Genomic DNA, 20,235 nt, shown 5'->3' with positions numbered 1-20,235 from the left:
TTTCTCTAATACCCTTGGCTATCCCGAGCTTTGGGGATGTTTTTTCTCACTCTACCTGAGATTGGATATCTTTGGTTTAACAGACCTCCATTACCTTGTTTTAACTTTCAAATTCGTAGGCTTTCTGGGTAGGGCAGACCTCCCTAAAAGGCCAGTCTCCAGCAAGAATCTAGCTCCCTTTGAATAATCTATAGAGAATAGCATCAAATTCCTTATTTCTTCATTAGTTGCAGCATGATCCAGTGAACAGGGTGTTTGATTCGAAGTCAGAGGACCTGGGTTCAAATAGCAGCTCTTCTACTTACTGCCTGTGTGACCTTGAGCATGTCACTTGCCCATTCTGGGCCCTAGCTCTTCATCTGTAAAATGAGGTGATTAAACTAGCTGACCACTGTGACTCCTTCCAGCTCTGAAGACATGCTCCAGAAACAGGAAACTTCAGATTTCCCAGATTTGTGGAATGGGCCCAATGAGAAGGCAACAAGCCATGGAGGCAACATGGTCTAATGACCATTTTTTTAAGCTCCTAAAAACCAGTTTTATTTCAGTACTTAATAATTATATATCTCTTGGGAAAAGAGAACAAGAACAAGAACAACTTGGAATTTTTGTGTATTATTGCCACAGTCTGTTCTTGTAAGCTCTTCTCTAGAACTCTAGAAGTTTAACATGATAGTCTTTGAATGGCTTCACCTGTCATTGGACAATCATCACTCATGAATATATTTTACTTTGAAGAGGCTGGGACATTGGGTCTTTTCTCCATAGGAAGACTAGCTATGTGATCCCAATCAAGTTACTTAAACTCCCCCACCACTGTAAAATGATGTGGTTGGACTCGATGGGCCCTTCCAACTCTAAATATCCGTTCTCATGAAGAGATGATTTTGAAGGCAGGACTCAGAAGGGGAATTCATATTTGCTCTGCATAAGGGTTCAGGAACCTTTCATTGACTGCATAGGTTCTGTACAGCTTTAGTATCTTTAAGGAACACCTAGCAAGCCTGAGGAAGTCAGTTATCATCCACCAAAAAGCTCCCCTAGTCTCCATGTTGTTTTCAGTGGGTCTAACTGTCACTTCTCTGACATTATACACCTTGCAAAATCAAAATACTATATCCTAGGACCAAGAGAGAGAGAGAAAAAGTGCAGCCCCCTCCTTTCTCCTTTCAGCCTGGCCCAGAACCATGCTCATATGCTATACTCTAGCCTCCCTTCCCAAGGTACTTTTCCACTCTCACTTTAGGCCTCATAAGAGACATTCGAGATCCAGTTGGTTCAACCCCTCTCTGAGAGGTCACACGACCCAAGGTCACACAGCACAGCGGGAATCTGAAGCCAGATTTTCCAACTCCAAGCCCAGTGTTCTTTCTAGGGTACCACATATATCATCTCATTAAGTGCCATTCTAGAGAAGTTCAGTTCTCCAAAACCATGATCCCCACAGAGAAGGAAGAAAAAAGTAATGGCTGTTGGCCTATTGGCTCCCTCCCTGGATTGGTTCTCCTCATTGTGCATGCCTTAGGGCCTTGCCACCATTTTTGTTCAGAGGTAGGACTGGAGGAACACCACCAAATGTGCACCTGTAATGAGCAGAAGATTATTAGGCTGTTTAGACACTCACTGGTGTGGTAACCTAGGAAACCTGGCAAGTTTGGACAGTCTAAAGGCAGCTCTCCCATATACCGACTCATTCCATTAACTGTTAAATGCAACAGGCCAACACCTGTGGGGGCTTTCATATTGAAGGCCAACACTGAGAAGGAAGCCATGTTCAAAGTTTTTTGTGCATTCCACATAGGGATATAGCATTGGATCATTTCATTTTTAGAGCCAGAAGCGATCTTAGGACTCACCTCAAGGATTATAGAATCAGTGCTTTAGAACTGAAAGGGTCTAAAAGGGTGTCATGGCCAACATCCTCGTGTTACAGAGGAGGAAACTGAAGCTCAAAGGAAAATGACTTGCCCAGGGTCACACTATGTGGGAGTTAATAATGGCGATCAGCTTCCTCACTCCAAAAGCTGTGCTCTTACCATGCCTGGAAAGTGACTTATTCAAGGTCACACAGCTAGTCAGTAACAGAGATGAGACTAGCGGCCACTTCTGTATCACTTTATTAAGCTTTAGGGATCAAAGTGGCCAAAAGGAGCTCCATGTTTAAAGGACTCAGGAAGTATTTGCCATACTGTGTGACTCAGGATCCTGTCAGCTTCAAAGAGTTACCAGGGTCTGTAGACATATCTTTTTGTTTAACTGATAAATGCATCTTCATTACTCATATTCTCTCTTAAATCAGGACCCAGCTAACCATTTATAGGTTAGGTTGAAAACATTCACAGCCAGAAACAATCAGGAGGAATGTCACATAGTTAACAGGTATAGAGGAAAGACAGAAAGGGAAGAGGGAAGAGAGACAAAGGGAGAGGGAGGGAGGGAGGGAGGGAGAGAGTAAGAGAAAAAAGGGAGAGAGAAGGATGGGGAGAGAGAGAGAAGGAGGAGGGAAAGAAAGGAAGTGAGAGAGAGGAAGGGGAAGAGAAAGAAGAGGGGAAGGAAAGAAAGGGAGAGAATGAATGGGAAGAGAAAGGAGGGGGAGAAAAAGAAAAGGGAGAGAGAAGGGATGGAGAAGAGAAAGAAAAGAGGGGAGACAGAGAGAGGAGGGAGAATAGAAAGAAAGGGAAGAGAGAAAGAAGGGTTAGGGAGAGAGAAGAGATGGAGGAGAAAGAAAGGGAGAGAAAAGAGAGGCAGAGAGAAAGGAATAAAGGTAGAGAAAGAAGAGAGGGGAAGAGAGAGAAAAGGAGAGGAAAGAGAAGAGGCAAAAGGAAAGGGAGGGGGAAGGGGAAGGTATGGGGAGAGTGAGAAAACAGATGAGGAGAAAGAGGAAGGGGAGGGAAAGAAAGAAGGGAGAGGAGAGAGAGAAGGAGGAGGAAAAGACAGAGAAAGAAAGGAAAGACAGAAGGGAGGAAAAGAGAATGAGAGAAGTAGGGGAGGAAAAGAGAGAGAAAGAGTGGAGAGGAGAATAAGGGAAAGACAGAGACAGAAAGGAAGGAAAGGATAGAGAGATAAATGATGGGGGAAGAAAAAGAGACATAATGAAGAAGAGAGAGAAAGGGAGGGAGGGAGAAAAGGGGGAGAGAGAATAAGGGGAGAGAAAGAGAGAAAAGGAGAGAAAGAAGGGATGGGAGAGAAGAAGAGGAGAGAAAGAAAGAAGGGGGAGGAGAGAAAGAAGGTGGAGGGAGAGAAGGAAGGGAAAAAGGAGGGGAAGAGAGAAAAGGGGGAAAGGGAAGAGAGAAAGGAAGGGAGGGAGAGAAAGGATGGGGAGAGAGGAGAGGAGGGAAAGAATAGAGCATGGAGAGAAGGGAATGGAAAGAGAAAAGAGAAGGGAGAGACAGAAGGGAGGGAAAGAGTGAGAGGAGGGGGCAGGAAAGACAAAAAGGAAGGGAGAGAAAAAGGATGGGGAGTGAGAAACAGAAAAGAAAGAAGGGAGAGAGAGGAGGGGGAGAAAAGAAATAAAGGAAGGGAGGGAGAGAAGGGATGGGGAAGAGAGAGAAAGGATGGAAGAGAGAAGGGATGGGGAGAGGGAGAGAAAAGGAGAGAGAGCAAGAAAGGGAGAGAGAAGGAATGGAGAGAGAAGGGTAGAAAGATAAAGGAGGAGGAGAAACAGAAAGGGAGGGAGGGAGGCAAGGGGGGGAAGAAAGAAATGAGGAGTAAAAGAGAAGGGATTGGGAAGTGAAAAGGGAGAGACAGAGAAAGGGAGAGAGAGAAGGGGTGGGGAAGAAAAAGAGAGAAAGAAGGAAAGAGAAAGGAATAGAGACAGAGGAGGGATGGAGGAGAGAGAGAAAGATGAAAGAGAGGAGGGATGGGGGGAGTGAAAAAAGGAGAGAGAAAAAGAGGGAGGGAGAGAGGAGGGAGAGAAAGAAAGGAAGGAAGAGAGGAGAGAGGGAGAGAGAAAATGGATGGAGGGAGGGAGGGAGAGAGAGAGAGAGAGAGAGAGAGAGAGAGAGAGAGAGAGAGAGAGAGAGAGAGAGAGAGAGAGACGGACGAACAATAGTTGGAGAAATTTGAAGTACTACTTCTGTGTTCCAGAGAGTTCTGTGGGTGTTGGTATGGGCACTCTCATAGTCCCTCTTGAATCCAGAGGCAATCTTTCAGAGTTGAACCAGCTAAAAGATTCACCTGCGGCCAACCTGGGGAAGCCTCTCTGAACTTAGCTAGACCCAAAACAACAGGCCCAGGGCCCAGGGCCAGACCTGTCCTTAAAGTTTTCCAGCAACCTGAGTTCTATTCCTAAGCCTTTGAGAGAGAGATCATTTCCTCTGACACTGGAGGAGGGTTGCCTTCTCAATTTTCCACACATAGGAGTCAATTATTAAGTTCAGTCCAGCAAGCGGGCAGTGACTTGGGACTAGAGGTCCACAGAGAAGCTGAGGCTGGAAGATCTCAGGATCATCTGCACAGAGATGATCTTTGAACCCAAGGGAGCTGATGAGATTACCAAGAGAGAGAGCCTCCTCTATGATACAAAGATGGAAGCCAAGGGCTGTGGGATTTGAGGGTAGAAGGATCTTGAATGACTAGAGTGAGGTAGCGGTCAAGGAAGGCTTCAGGGAGTCAAGTGAGAGACATTGAACAATTTTTGACAGAGATATGGTGTCCCCCATCTTGGAGCTCGTTGTGCTGAGGCTGGCCGACCTCTTGTTGGATCTCTTCCAGTGGATAGTATTACCGTGGTAGGTGGTCTCAGAAGTCCCTTCTAGTGCTCAAAGTCTGAAATTCTGGAATCTCTACCAGATTTTGGAGGGGGAAAGATGGCTCCAGGCAGCAGAAGGGGTGGGCGAGAGGATGCCAGTTTCAAGCAGAGGTACAACAGTATGACCAAGGCCTGGGAGGATCAAGACTGAGGTTCACCGGTTTCACCTCTTTCTCCTCTTCCTTGTCTGTTTTACCCACAGGGTGATCTGCCCAACACCCGCTCCAAGTTCCACGTCCTCTTCCTCCTCTTTGTGGCTTGCATGTTTTTCGTCAGCCTGATGATCCTCTTTGGGTACCATTGCTGGCTTCTCAGCAGAAACAAAACGACCTTGGGTAAGCTTGGCAAATCGGGACAGCTAGTGGAATCGCCACTCCACTTAGAGTATTCTAGTAGTCCATCAGACCTTCCGAGGAACCCAAGATAATGGGGCCATTTAGTTACTGTGGCATCACTCTGCTTTGCCGCTGAGCCAGACTGAAGACAGCTTTACTGAATGAAATCCCTGAGAGAAAACCTGCTTGCAAATGGCTCTGTCTCAGAAGGTTGCTGTTTGTAGCTCATATAGGGTAATAGCCCCCCCAGAGTTACCATCCAAAAGATAGCTGACAAGGATGTACACACCCAGTGAGCAAAGAAAGAAAGGGACAAAGGGGGAAGCCAAGCAAAAGATATGACAGAAGAATGACTGTTCAAAGAGAGCATTTCAAAGAGGGGAGAAGAAATATTCAGAAACCCAGCCAACCAAATATTTTAGCAGTATTTCTAGGCTAGAGACAATGTGAGGAAACAGGAAAGCATCAAAGATACAGACCTCACCCTCAAGGAGTTTACAATCAGCTTGCTAAGGTAGAATTTAAAGCCAGAAAAAGCTATATAGCAAAAATAAGAAAAGCCAGTTTAAAGCAACAAGATACATGCTATTAAAACAAGCCAGCCCCTGGTTCTTTGCCACATGAAAGTTCCAGAAGAGCTGCAGAGAGGACTATCCCAGGAGGGGATTGAGTTGGAGTTGCATTTTGCCAGATGGGATATAATTGAGAAAAGGGGAAGAGTTGGGAAGACATCTCAGGGAGGTGAGGGACAGCAGTGATTAGGCCTCTTTGACTGGAACCAAGGGTTTGGAAAGTTGAGTGACTAGAGCTAGTGCTTACAAAGGGTGAAGGCCAGATTATGAAAGACACCAAATGACAATCTCAAGAGTTTGGACTCTATCCAGTTGGCAGCTGAGAAATCCTTAAATGGAGCAAGGAATAGACAAATCCCAAGCTGGGCTTCACTAAGCTCAGTTGGCCAATTTGTACAGGCTGGATGGAAGGAGGACAAGCACCAGTCAGACCTGGAGTTGATTAGGACCTTTACTTGGTTTATGGCAGTGAAAATGGAAAAGGAAAGGGCAGAAATGAAAGATGATACCAAAAAAACAAGGGAACTTAGAAACTGTTTAGATATGATAAAGGAGAAAGACTACTCAGAGGCTCTAAGGCTGCTGTCCTAGGTACAGAAGCTAATCTTTGATCATTTTATGGCTTTTGGGGAGACAAAACACATGCAAATATTCACATATGTTCACACACAGAATTAGCGACATAATGATATCTATAAAATGCCCAAGGGAGCAATTTGGACTGGTAGAAAGATTTGTCATCTGAGAATGTGAGTTCAGATCCCAGGTTTGACCTTGATCCCCTCTCTGAGTCTCAGTTTCCATCTCTGTCAACCTAAGGGATTGGACTAGATGCTCTCTTACATCCTTTCTAGCTCTAAAAACATTCAAAAGTCCCTTCTCGCTTTGATCATCTCTGTTTTAAACTTCTTCCCCAATTTGATAGTCTGCATTCCTTGTTCTTACAGCCGTAACATTGGATTTTCTAAGGTCCCTTCCGCTACTGACATTTTGTATGCCCAGATCCCTCCCAGCTGTAACATTCTCTGAGGTGCCTTCGAGCCTTGACATTCTTTGTTCCAAACATCATCCCTTCCTGCAGATTTTTCAGAAATGAAAATCTATGTCGTTCCCCCTTTTTCAAATGTTATTATTTCTGTAGCAGCTCTAAAGATAGACACTGTTTGGCTGTTGCCATTTGGATGACGAGAAAATGGCCTGAAATGTGTTTTTCCCTCCTTCCTTCTGGAATGGAGAGGCGTGTTGGGCCCTGGCGACCCGCTGAGATTTCTGTACTAATAACAATCCCTCCTGTTTCCCAAGCATTTTCCTCCAACCACCCTATGTGGCAGATAGTAGAAGTGTGTGCCGAGAAGGAAAGTGAGACTTTCACATCAGTGAAGTGACTTCCTTCTGCTTACCTAGCTAAGAAATAGCCAAGTCATACTTGAACCCAGGTCTTGAACCTGTTGTAAATTCTCCACTTGCCTATATTTTCAGCTGTAATATGGTTACAATGCACCCGATTAGCTTCAGCCTAACTTTGTATTGGGAAAGCAATCTTTAATTTACTGAATCATCTCATGCTAATTAAGGATCCAGGTCAGCCCTATGACAGCAAAAAGGTGCCTCAGGACAGTTGAATTCCTTGGTATCTATAAAATCCTTGTTTTTCTGCATGACTGGGGGCATCCCATAATTCATTGTCTTTTGTCCCTTTCTCTCTTGTTTCTTCCTTCTATTAACCCACCCTAGAGGCCTTTTCTGCTCCAGTATTTCTGAATGGCCCAGACAAAAATGGTTTCAACCTTGGCTTCATCAAAAACTTTCAGCAAGTGTTTGGTGAGAATAAGAAGCTGTGGTTACTCCCCATTGGGTCCAGGTAGGTAAACCACCAGCCAAGTCAGACACCAACTCATTTCACTTGGATCCCAGGCTTTATTTTTGTTTTATTTAGAATTTAATCTTTATTTTTGACTACAACATAATTCATCTTACCAATGAGTATAATAATAAAATGTAACAATGCCATATGAATGGGCTTTGAGGGGCTGCATGCAGCCTGAGGGTCTCTAGTTGGACATACCTGCCTGGGCAGGTTCTCCATTATCTTCTCTTCTGTCTGCCTTTTCCTAATTCTCCTTTGCTGGTTTTCATCCAGGTCATGTCCCAGGGTTTATTTCACTAGGAACATTGCTCCCTAAGATGTTCCAGTTGTTTCTACTGGCTTTAAAAAACACTAAGCAAACATAAGTAGAGGAGGGGTCGGAGCTTGGTTTGGGCCTTTGCAGATAGTAGTCCCAGAGAGCAGGAGAGAGTTGTGATCAAAGTACTAGTCACCTGCTCAGGACCATAGCTTGCCTCCAACTTTTATAAAGCTCCCCAACTACACTAGAAGACAAAGAGGCATAACTAGACAACATGTGTTTTCAAAGCTAGATAGGGCGGACTAGGAAACTAACTGAGTTAGACAAGGCCTCTGAGGCCGCTGTGTCTAACCGACACTGGAAGAAGAGTCCTTTACACAATGTTATCTGCTAAGTGGTCATCCTGCCTTTGCTTCCTTCCTCCACCTCTCCTCCCACCCAAGAAGGTCCCTGCCACTTTGGGATACCTCTGATTGTTACTGAGCCTAAAGCTGCCTCTTAACATCTCCATCCAGAGCTCCTAGCTCAGCCCCCCTGGAGCCAGATCAAACAACTCCCCAACATGAGTCCCTTTTGCATGTGGTAGTTCTTCAACTATTTGAAGATAGGTATCCTGTCCTCCTGAGTCTTGTCATTTCCAGGCTAAAGAGCCCTAGATTCCTCTACCAGTCCCTAAATGACATGATCATGAGGCCTTTCACCAGCATGATTGCCCTCCTCTAGACATTCTCCAGCTGATAGTATTTCCAAAATGGGGAACCTCCACCTGAATACAAGGTTCCAGATGGGCTCTGCATCTACCTAGTCCTAGACCACCTATCTCTTTGTGCAGTCTAAGAGTATGTTAGCTTTCTTGGCTGCCATATCCATTTAAATTCAACATACATATATAGTAAACTTATTTAATAAACACATAAACCCAGTACTCTGTGCCAGGTCTGGGGAATACAAAGAGGAGAAGAAAACCATAGAAATCCCTTAGTGTTTTGCATGACTTCATATGGATAATGGGTATCATGTAGGAGGGCAAGAAATATCTGGGGCTCCTGGAGCTGTCCACTGGCAGATTTATCAGACTTGGCTCCAGAGGGCAGAACCTGGAGCTCTGATGTGAAGCAGCAGCTTTAGGTTCAGTAGGACAGATTTCTTAGCAATCAGAGATATTCCAAAGTGAAATGGGCTTTTTTGGGTGGGAGGGAGTGGGGAAGGCTTCTTGCTAGAATCTCTGAGTACAAAGACAGAAAGGAAATGGGGCATGTGGAGACAAGTGAAAAATAATGGAAAAGGTAAGTGGAATCCACACTATTGACTTACATTAGCAGTCTACTATGACCCCAGACCCTTTTTTAGATGACCTGCCTCTCACACCACACTTCCCTCGCCTTGTACTTGTAAAGTTGGTTAAGGCTTTTACATTCGTCCTAATTGCATTTCCTGCTATCAGATTTGACTTAATAAACTCGCCTTTCAAGCCGTGTTTGGATCTTGACTGTCATCTGGAGCACCATCCAAGCCTCAGTCTCAATCTTTGATCAAACTTTGAAACTACACAGGGGCAAATAGGGGCAACTGCAGAGCTCCACTGGGAACCATTAATGGCTACTCCTTGGGAACAGGGCAACTGGCCCTGGGGAACTCCACTGGAAATCATTAATGGCTACTCCTTGGGATGAGCCATTTGGTCAATTCCAAAGTCAACTGTTGCTTGTACTTTGCCTAGTCCATATCTCCCCATCTTGTCCATGAGAACAGACTTCCTCAAATGCTCTGCTTCAGTCTAATTCAATTGGCAGCAGCATGTCATATATCGAGATAGTCTAATAACCCTTCTTCCTCTGCCTCCATGACCTTCCTTCCCCACATAAAAGATGTTTGTTGTGTGTCTATATATGTGTGTGTGTGTGTGTGTGTGTGTGTGTGTGTGTGTGTGTGTGTGTTTTAACAAATTAAGTCATTAAGAGGCAGCTAAGTGGCACAGTGGATAGAACATTGGCCCTGGAGTCAGGAGTACCTGAGTTCAAATCTGACCTCAGACACTTAATAATTACCTAGTTGTGTGGCCTTGGGCAAGCCACTTAACCCCATTGCCTTCCAAAAAAAAATTAAGTCATTAAAATGTCTAGCATTAGAGGCCATGGTAATGACCTATATAACCCAGTAAAGATGCCTACCACCTAGAGCCAGAACTTTGTTTTTCCCATCTCCACCTAGGTGGAAAGTTGGAATTCAACTTTTGTATTATGGTCCTATAAAGTAAATACTGACCATGTTCACCCCCAACTGGTACATACCCTGCTAAAAGCAATAGATTTATTTTCTTTATATGTTACCATGGATAGAGCTGTCAAGTTTCAGGTTTCCACACGATGAGCAGAAAGAGGGGTATGGGTAATACCAAACTCTAAGTGGTCCCGAGTCACCCTTATTTCACTTTGCATGGCAGTCATAGGGAAATGCCCAGCCCCAAGCCCTTCTCAGCTCAGTCATGCTCTGCGGGTCCTGGGTGCCCAGGGCACCATGGACAACCTATTGCTCTTGGAGGCCTTACTCCAGAATTTGAATTGCAGTAAGTACCTCTTCCCAGTTTGATCCCCAGTGCCTATGGCCTTGCTGGCTCATAAGCCAGAAAGAGCATGGGGGATGTAATATGACCAGCAGTTTCTTTCTATCACCAAGCCACAGCTGCTTTCTACTCTCAGAAAAGATTTATTATAACAAGAATTCAGAATCAAAACTAAGACAAAAGGATATGAATGGGTGTTGTTTATTAAACACATGTATGTTGTTAGCTACCATCTAATGCATGGTAAACAAACTTTCAGTCCAGAAAAGCCAACATTGATTCAGCTGTCCCTGGGACATTGAACAGGAAGACTATATGGCAAATACAGGTTGCCTGATCTTTTCCATCCACTAGCCCTAGATTTTTTCCTAGAGATTCTCCAACCTTTTCCTAAGTGAGTTGTTTCTCCTTTAAAAGAAGCACAGTCATCTGCAAATGTTCACTGTCTATATCTCCCATACAGCCCAGGTGATGGACATTCCTTCCCAATGAGGTCCATGAATGAATCCCAGAATCCACTGCTGGCCAATGAAGAACACTGGGAGGATAATGATGAGGACGGTCGAGGTAAGTGAATACAGAAGGGAATCTGCCCAGAAAGGGAGATCCCTGACCCTGTGGCCACAACTGGCACAAGTTCCTAGCATGACAAGCTTCTGTCTAGAAAAAGAAGCCTGTACATCCAACCAAGGATGTAGCCAAGTTCGTTGTAGCAATCAGAGGTGGCCTAGCTGAGGGGAGGCAGCAGCTTGGGAAGACAGCAGCAGCCTAGTGGAGGGATGAGCTCAGTTCAGATCAGATGGCAGAACTGGGAAGACTGGGTGAAAGATGCAAAGAGAAGATTTAAGTTTCTTAATACTAACTGCCATCCCAAAGAGAAAGGAGCTGTCTTAGGAAGCCATGACCTCCGTTAAGCTCTTCAGGTGAAGGCTGGATGAACACTTGCTGGGAATTCTGTAGAGAAGCTTCCTAGTCAGCTAGACGTTGGATTCAGTAACACTTCTAACTCTGAAATTCCTTTTCTAAAACCTTCCCCCAAACCCTATAATCCAGGGAGCTACTGTGCCATCCCTCACCTCTATTTTCATGCCATACTCATTGCCTAACCCCACTCCAACCCACGGCTCTTCAATGATCTCTACATCATTAGATCCAGGGGCTTTTTCTCAGGCCTCATCTTCTTGGCCTCTTGGCAGCATTCAAGTACTCATCCACTCTCCCCTTAAGCTGCTCTTTGCTCTTGGTTGCTTCCTTGATTGCTGCACTCTCCCACACTTCTTTTATTCTTTCCTTCTCCTATTTGTCAGCATTTCCCAAGACTGCCCTCAGCTCCCATCTCTTTATATACTCATCCATTCACATGGGTGATGCCCAAATCGATGTCTCCAAACTTCGGCTCTCTGCCAAATTCAATATTCCTATTTCCTATACTCCACTGAGTGGTAGAGGTCTTCCTTTCTAATCCTTCCCTCATTGTCATGGTTCTGAAAGCTTTCCATGCCCCTCATGTCCTATTACTGTTTGAATGGATCTCCAAATAGTTTTCATTCACCGCTTCCTGTTTCCTCCAAATCAATATCTGGACCCCTTGGCCAAGACAATGACTGCTACCAGAGCTATGACTGATAATCCTAAGCAGCAATTCTCAAGGCTGCCAGTTTTACTGAAGACATTGACAATAACTCTTGCCATAGGTTAATGAAGGTTTTCATTTGAGAGGGACAAACTCTCTTAACCACACCATTGATTGAATAATGACATTAACAGACTCCAGAGATATGTAAGGAGAAAACAAACATAATCCATTTGTGGGGGGAGAACCAAACCCGTACTTGGTACCATCTTCCTTCCTAAGGAGCTAGAAGAGAGTTGCTTTCACATTGACTCAATGAAGTCATTTCAAGTGGTCCATAAGACTCAGGTTGGAGAAACCACTGCTCCTCCCCCAAAAAAGCCCAAAGTCAACTCTGATGAGTTCCACACTTTTTGCAGCACTGTTCTGTAAATGTTTGGTCTGGTTTTCCCTAGATCACAGTGCTTAGTAAATCATCTGTGCCCCAAGTGATCTCAAGAGTCCTCAAGAAGGCAGTGGGGGACACAGGAAACCTGAGTTCTCTACCCCGGGTCACCATGAACAAAAATCACTGTCTCTCTGGACCCCAGTTTGTTGATCCATTAAATGAGGGGGTTGTACTAGATGGCCTTGAAGGCCTGTTCTATCTTCGGGTCTTGACTCACTGTTCCAAGGCTTAGAGGATTCAGTCTCTTCTGTTTACAGTTCTTCAATGCTTGTCTACTAAACTGCTTACATTCAGCCACATCATACTAAGGGAATGGAGTGGAGAGCAAAGAGCATTGACTTGAGAACCAAAAAACCTAGATTCAAATCCTGTCTATGCTCTATCCCACTCAAATGACCTTAGGCATTCCTGGGTCTGTTTCACATAAGCAAAATGAGGAGTAGATTAAATACTCTCTAAGGACAGAGCCTGGTGCATAGGAGGTACCAACTGATTCCAACAGTAAACCCCATAATCGTAATCTTGACCCTGATGAAAAACAATTGGAGCATCCTATGCACAAGGTCACGCTTTGTACCAAACACGGGCACGGCAACCAGATTTTCAGAATGTCTTCTACTTGTTGATCCCATTAGACATTTTAGGAAAAATCCCCAGGTTCAAGTTCATGTATCCTGGACATCTCCAACAAAGATGGAATTCAGTATGGCTTTTGTTTAACCACCACCACATGGCAAGATGAATGAGCATCTTCTGGGTCTAACCACATGACCATAATCCCATGGGACTTATATTAAGGACCTTCTAGTAAAGAATGCATCAATGACTCTATCATCTTATTGCAGGTATTCTCTTCACCACTACACATCACAATTCTTCTCATCATGGAGTTTCTTAGTCCATGGGAATCCTTGACCATCCATCAATACCTCAAAGTCTCATGATTTTTTTCAGTACGAGCACTTTTGCCTCCAATACTGATCACTGTACACATAAAATATGATCTTAGGAATTGCTTCAAGAGACTCAGGGAGACGAAAGTGACTTACTAAAGGTCACCCAGCTAGTAAGTGTTTGAAGTGGGTTTTTGGGGGGTTTTTGTTTGTTTTTTTAGGTTTTTGCAAGGCAATGGAGTTAAGTGGCTTGTGGAAGGCCACACAGCTAGGTAATTAGAAAGTGTCTGAGACTGGATTTGAACCCAGGTACTCCTGACTCCAGGGCTTTATGCACTGCCACCTAGCTGCCCCTCGAAATGGGTTTTGAACCCCAATCTTTCTGGCTAGCACTCAGTGCCACATTTCTTCTCTATCCTTCCACAAACCCTTACCAAAGGATTTACCCATCATGTTGGAGGGTGGATCTTTTCATCAATCCTTAGACATTGTCAACTGCTCAGGCCACCCATCTCTTGCCTCTTACTCTTGCTACATGGCCATCATCCTTGATATCTTCTGGTCCACTTATTGCATGCAAATGCATCAAACATCTGCTCATTATTTGGGGCCAATCCAGTGAGTTCCTCAATCTGGTGAGAGTTCCTCAGTTTGGGATCAGAAAGAGGGTGAGGAGAATAACTCGATTGTGCCAGATAACTAGGTTCTTTCAAGATTTAGGGAAAGGAACCACTTGAAGCACTCAGCACAAGCACTGAATAACATTTAATGGAGATAGTAAAGAAAGGATGTACAAGTATCTGTCCCCCATGAGCCCTGTACGCAGCCCTGAGCACCAGGATACTTGCCTCTAGGTCATCTAGCAGTCCCATCCAATGGGGTGGATTCTGGGCTTTTATGACCCAAGGTCATAAGGCAGCATCAGCTAGTCCGGGCCTCTTGTTGCAGTGGTGATTGGCAGATCCACAAGCAGCCCCTATGATCACTCTGAGTTCTCTGCCTGCCCATTCATCAGTCCCAATGCTATTGAGCAGATGTAGACTTCAGGTCATAAAGTCAGAGATTTGAGGGTTGGAAGGGCCCTCGAACCCCATCTTGCCTAGCTTTCGCATTTTTATGGAGGAGGAAACTGAGGCCCAGGGAGGTGAAGAGACTTGCCCAAGGTCCTATAGGTAAAATATGAAGCCATGTCCTCTGACACCTTTCCACCACATGATATCTTTTCCTATTGGGTTCTAAGTGGCCAGAAAGACTCATGCATGAACCAATAGACTTTTCTAGTGCTGGATAATAGGATATAGATGAACGTAATACTATCATGGGCCACAGCTACATCAAAAGTTAGATGAGGGGGCAGCTAGGTGAATAGAGCACCGGCCCCGGAGTCAGGAGGACCTGAGTTCAAATCCAACCTCAGCCACTTAATAATTGCCTAGCTGTGTGGCCTTGGGCAAGTCACTTTACCACAGTCCCCATTGCCTTGAAAAAAAAATCTAAAAAAAAAGTTAGATGAGAATAGATCATCTAACTCTATAGCAGGTTAAATTGTAATATGGAAATCTGCTGTTACCAAATACCAGGCTGTGGGAGAAGAGCCAATTTGCTATAAGTCATCCCCAACATTCCCCAGCACTTCCTGCCCAGGCCTGAGGCCTATTAAGTCCCTCACTACACGTGACTTCACTAACAAGATGGTGTCCAAACCTTGTTATGCAGCACAGACGATTGACCACACAAAGTCAGAGCCTGTGAACATGATCGTCTTAAACATCCCCATCCCCTGCTTTGACCCCAGTTCACCAGCTGTGATGAGCAGAACAAGAAAGACATTAAAGGATCATGATAGAAAAATAAATGAGCTCCCACAAGCTGGCTGGGAGAGCTCTCAGCTCCAGCTGGGGAGACAGAAAGAGGGCCTTTAATTTACTTGCGTAAATTTGTTCAGTGTCTCAGGAAGGGAATTATTTTTCTTATCTAGTGAAATCTCTGTAAATGCAAACCAAACCCTTCAGTCTCAGTTTCTTCCTCTGTAAAATGAAGAATTAGCCCTGCCAGCTCAATAGCTATGAGTTTGTGATTGCCAGCATAGCTTTCTGGTGGGGAGGATATAAAGAGAGGCAACGTGGTACTGTGGAAAGAAGGATGGAGTCGGAGCCCAAAGACCTGAGTTCCAATGTTATTCCTGCCCCTATACCACCTGTGTCATTTTGCACAAAAGTGATACCACCTTCCTAGCAGTTCATCTGTAAAATGAGGGGTGGGGTGAACTAGAAGGCTTTGAAGACCCATCTAAGCTCTCCATCTCAACTCTCTGATGTCCAAGGCTTGGAGGAATCAGTCTCTTCTGCTTAGGGTCCCAGATGCATGTCTGCAACCTACTAAAGGACAGTGTAGATTGGATTGCAAAGCAGAAGGCTTGGGTTGGAATCCCAGCTCAATCACTTCTGCCTCTGGAATGTTTGGCAAATCACTTCCCTCTCTAGGCTTCTACAGCCTGCCTCTTTCTAAGGGAGGCAGACTAACCTGCCCTAATTGTGCCAGCTGTAAGGTGTCAAACCCTCCGAGTGAATATGGAGATGCCAAAGATGCCAACTTGGTTATCAGTAGGTTTTATTAGGATTCATTAGGTTGATTGGATGTTTAAGGGAGTTGATTCACAAGAGGCCAGTCATTATAGATCCCCACACCAACCCTAGGCCAGGTTAGATATTATATAGAACCAGCACTAAGAAGGTAGAGTGCCGGAATGGCCTGGGGTCAGGTGCAAGTTCGCCCATAGGATAGTTGGATATGCTTTTGCTGTTTCCATTTACTTGAGGTGGTTTACATTTTCTGTGAGGCTCCAGATCATGTTCCCACTCCGGCCTTCCCCAGAATTGAGTAGGCAGCCCTGGATGAGCTCCAGAGTCTTTGAACTCCAAAACCTGCTGCCCCTTAAGTAGATCCCCCAGTGCTTGGGATGGAAGGGCTGAGCAATCGATGTTCCCATTGCTGTTATGAACAGCCGGCTACCATGACTGAAAAAGTTGCTCTTTTAGATATTCTGTGTGACTTGGCCTCTCTGAGCCACAGAATAGGAGCTGACCTGGATTGGGAGAGGGTGTTTTCTTACCTGTGTGTTCCTCATACCAGTGGAATCACAGGATCTAAGGGTCTTAAGGACTCTCTTGTGGAGATAAGCTGTGAAAATTTAGCCAACAGAAAAAGACCCCATATGACCATTTCCTAGAGGTTCTCTCTATCAGCAAGCATTTATTAAGCAACAGCTGTATAGCAGACACAATACCAGGTATTGGAATACAAAAACAAAAATGACCCTCTCTGACCTCAAGGAATTTTTATTGTAGGAAGGAAAGCCACATGTTTCCAGAAAAGTCAGTATAGGACATAAAAGATAAATACAAAATGATTTCAGATTGGAGGGCTGTGACAACTAAGGAAATCAGAAAAGACTTGAAGGAGGCAGCAGGTACTAGAGCTGAGCATTGAAAGGCACTTGAGATTCCAAGAAAGACATGAGGAGAGGGCACTTCAGGCAGGAGGTGCAACCTGTGCAAAAGAATTGTTGTGAAAGTTTGAATGGCAAAGTTGGAGAATAGCAGGTACACCAGTTTGGCTAAGATGAAGTATGCATGAGGGGGAATAATGTGTAAGCGGCTTGAAAAGATAGGCAAGAGCCAGACTGTGAAGGTCCTTAAATGCCCAACAGGGGAGCTTGCAGTTCATCTTCGAGGTGGTAGGGAGTCACTGAAGTTTCTTGAGTCAGGGAGTGTATCAATTACATCTCTACTTTAGGATTATCACCTTGGTAGCTGAGTGGAGGATAGATTAGAGAAAAGCAAAACTGGATGAAGAGAAACCAGTTTAAAAAGGCAATAGGTAGGGGCAGCTGGGTGATGCAGTGGATAGAGCACCGGCCCTGGAATCAAGAGGACCTGAGTTCAAATCCAGCCTCAGACACCTAATTACTTTAACTGGGTGACCTTGGGCAAGTCACTTCACTCCATTGCCTTGCAAAGACAAAAAAAGGCAATAGGTTAGGCAAAAGACAGCAAGTTGTGGTGGGAGTAGAAAGAAAGATAATTTTGAGAGATGCTTAGAAAATGGGCTCAGTAAGACTTGGCAACTGATCGACCGTAGGACACAAATCGTAGTGAAGAGCTGAGGTTATAAATCTGAGTGACAGATATTGATGGTGCCTTTGACAGAAACAGGGAAGTCAGGAGGAAAGATGGCTTGGGGGCGGGGTGGGAAATGAGTTTTGTTTTGGACATGAGTTTGTGGCTGCTTCTGAGATATCTAGGTGGAAATGAGCTTTGTCAGTTTTTGTTATCTGCATAGAAATGAGAGTTCAATTCCAGAGACTCTAAGTAAATAAATAGGAGAGGATGCCTGGGCCTCCCACAGGATCAAAACTGTAGCAGTGCAAAAGAGAGAGAGTTCATTATGGATGAGATGGGCTGGTCAGGGAAACTTCACAGAGGAGGTCCTTATAAAGTGACAGCTAGGTGGCACTACAGTAATTTTTTTTTTTTTACGTTTTTCCAAGGCAATGGGGTTAAGTGGCTTGCCCAAGGCCACACAGCTAGGTCATTATTAAGTGTCTGAGGTCGGATTTGAACTCAGGTCCTCCTGACTCCAGGGCCGGTGCTTTATCCACTGCACCACCTAGCCACCCCATAGGTGGCACTACAGTAGATAAAGCACTAGGCCTGAAGTCAGGAAGACCTGAGTTCAAATGTGGTCCCAAACACTTAAATGAACTGGAGAAGAAAATGGCAAACCGCTCCAGTATCTTTGCCAAAAAAATCCTAAAAGGGAACCATAAAGAGTCAGACATAACTGAAATGACTCAACAACCACAAGAAGATTCAGGTTGACCAAAAAGTGAAAGAGACTATTCTAAGAGGCAGGGACTGACATGAGCAAAAACCCCAAGATAAAAACATGAAAGGCAGATGTGGGCAAAGTGAGAGGTCCAGTGACCCAGGAGCACATTAGGAAGCAGTGAAGGAGAAGCTTGAAAAGATAGGTTGGGCTCAAATTGGAAGGACCTTTGATTGGCAAGCAATTCTTTTGAATCAATGAATGAAAAAGCATTTTTAAACTCTCTGCACACCAGGTGCTATGCTTTACATTCAAAGCAATGGGGCACTATTGCAGTTTTTGAGCAGAGATTTGGGGAGATGAAAGTTGTGTTTGCATAAACTTTTCAAGTACACCACCTCTCCACACACACTCTCCTGCCACTCCCTGAATCCTTCTAAATCGGGCCTTCTGAGAATGGAGAGAACTGCCACTTCTCTGGGAGACAAGTGCTATGGTACCAAGTTAAAGAGGCCTTTCAGATGAAGACTTTTGTTGTTTAGAATTCTCTCCAGGTAATTTTCCAGGCAATCACCTCAGGGTCATAGGCAGCCTTCAAATCTTTCTTGAAGAGAGAATCATTTTCCTAGACAAAGCCCCATGGGGCTAGTCAAGAGCAAGAGGTTGCTAACCTAGGGGGTCCTATCCTAAATTGCTTATTTCATCCCAGGACCACCTACTCCTTCACCTGAACCAAATAGCCTTTGTTTGAGATATTCTCTTTTGGCAAGGGAAGGTAGAACCGTGGAATATTTCTTTCAGGTTGATCTCCAGTCTTGTAAAGAGCTCAGAAATTAATCAGCCCACGCAAAAGTTCCACAGCCTACTCTCTATGCTAGAGGAGATAGTGAAATGAATGGTAGCAGCATCTCCTCAGGGCCAGGAATTCTTACCTGCCTAGATAAGGGCCTCTTTTTATTATGAATTTTTATTTTTTCATTGAGCACAAATTGATTTTCTTTCCTTCCCATTCCCCCCCATTAGACAAAAGGAAAGACAGAACCTCGTAACACATATCATAGTCAAAAACAAATTCCCACATTGGCTGGGTCCCAAAAAGATATGTCTCATTCGGCAGCCCAAGTCCATCAGTTCTCTGTCCCAACCTGGAACATATGTTATGAAGGGCTCTAGCCGAAGAAGGCAGTGACAATCTAGGGTAGAAAGCCTGACCAATGAATCAAAACTAGAACAAGTGAATGAGCTGAAAGGACAAATCAAATTCAAGCACAAACCTGAACATAATGCCTCTTATATGAAAGATATTACTCTGGGCCCTGAAGATAGACATAGGATTTCATTGGTCTAGGGAACTCCCAGGTGAGGAAAGTCCCTCTCCTAATGCAGGCCACTGCCTCCTCTACAACTTTTAGTACTAAAGCAGAGGTTCTTAACCTGCAGCCCATGGACCCCCTCAGAGTCTATGTAGAGATTTCAAGGAGTCCCTATCCTCGGATGGGAAAAGATTGCCATCTTTCTTTTCACTAACTTCTTTAAGTTAATGTAGAATGTTCTTCTTATTTCAAAATGTTATTTTGAGAAAAGGTCCATAGACTTCAGCAGAATGACTCCAAAAAAGGTTTACAACTCCTGTCCTAAAGAATGTTCCAGAGCACTAATAGATGGCGACTTACCAAAGTGATACAATTAGCATCTACACTGACAGGACTTGCCCCTAAGGTTTCCCCAGGCCAGCTCTCAAACCACAGTTTTAGAAAGAGACAAAAAAGTCCCCCCAGGGGCTAGTGGACAAGCCAGGATTCTAATGGAGCTATACCCTATTATAAACAGGCAGCAATATTAGAACTTGACCTTGAGGGATCAGGGAAGACTTCCTGTAGGAGGTGGTATCTGAAATGATAAACCATAATGTGCTGTGTAGATGTCAGCTATCATTGAGTCTAGAGGACAAAATTAGGAACAGAGTGGAAGTTAGCAAGAGGCAGCTCTAAGACCCCATAGGAGGAAGACCTACCCCCAAAACTAGAGTTTACCAGTCCAGACTCAGTTGCATTGGATGGGAGGTCATGTTTTTCCTATCATTGGTGTTGTCAAGCAAAGAAGTTGACCACCTATAAGGGGAATTTCTGCATGAGTCTAGGAGTGGTC

The 20,235-nt window shown here is 44.5% G+C and overlaps 1 protein-coding gene across 4 annotated transcripts in view; it reads left to right on the top strand.

Moving 5' to 3' along the window:
* The window catches only part of ZDHHC15 (zDHHC palmitoyltransferase 15), an 80,152-nt gene that overhangs the window by 38,313 nt on the left and 21,604 nt on the right, over positions 1–20,235 (top strand). For all 4 annotated transcript variants that reach the window (XM_074207087.1, XM_074207085.1, XM_074207086.1 and 1 more), the window contains exons 8-10: positions 4,953–5,085; positions 7,392–7,518; positions 10,810–10,913. In XM_074207087.1, coding sequence (XP_074063188.1) covers positions 4,953–5,085; positions 7,392–7,518; positions 10,810–10,913 — 364 coding nt within the window. The remainder of the gene's footprint in view (positions 1–4,952; positions 5,086–7,391; positions 7,519–10,809; positions 10,914–20,235) is intronic.

This window comes from Macrotis lagotis, chromosome X, assembly GCF_037893015.1.
Source record: "Macrotis lagotis isolate mMagLag1 chromosome X, bilby.v1.9.chrom.fasta, whole genome shotgun sequence".
NCBI lineage: Eukaryota > Metazoa > Chordata > Mammalia > Peramelemorphia > Peramelidae > Macrotis > Macrotis lagotis.
Note: the sequence above shows the minus strand (reverse complement) of the source record. Positions and strands in the feature narration are given on the sequence as shown.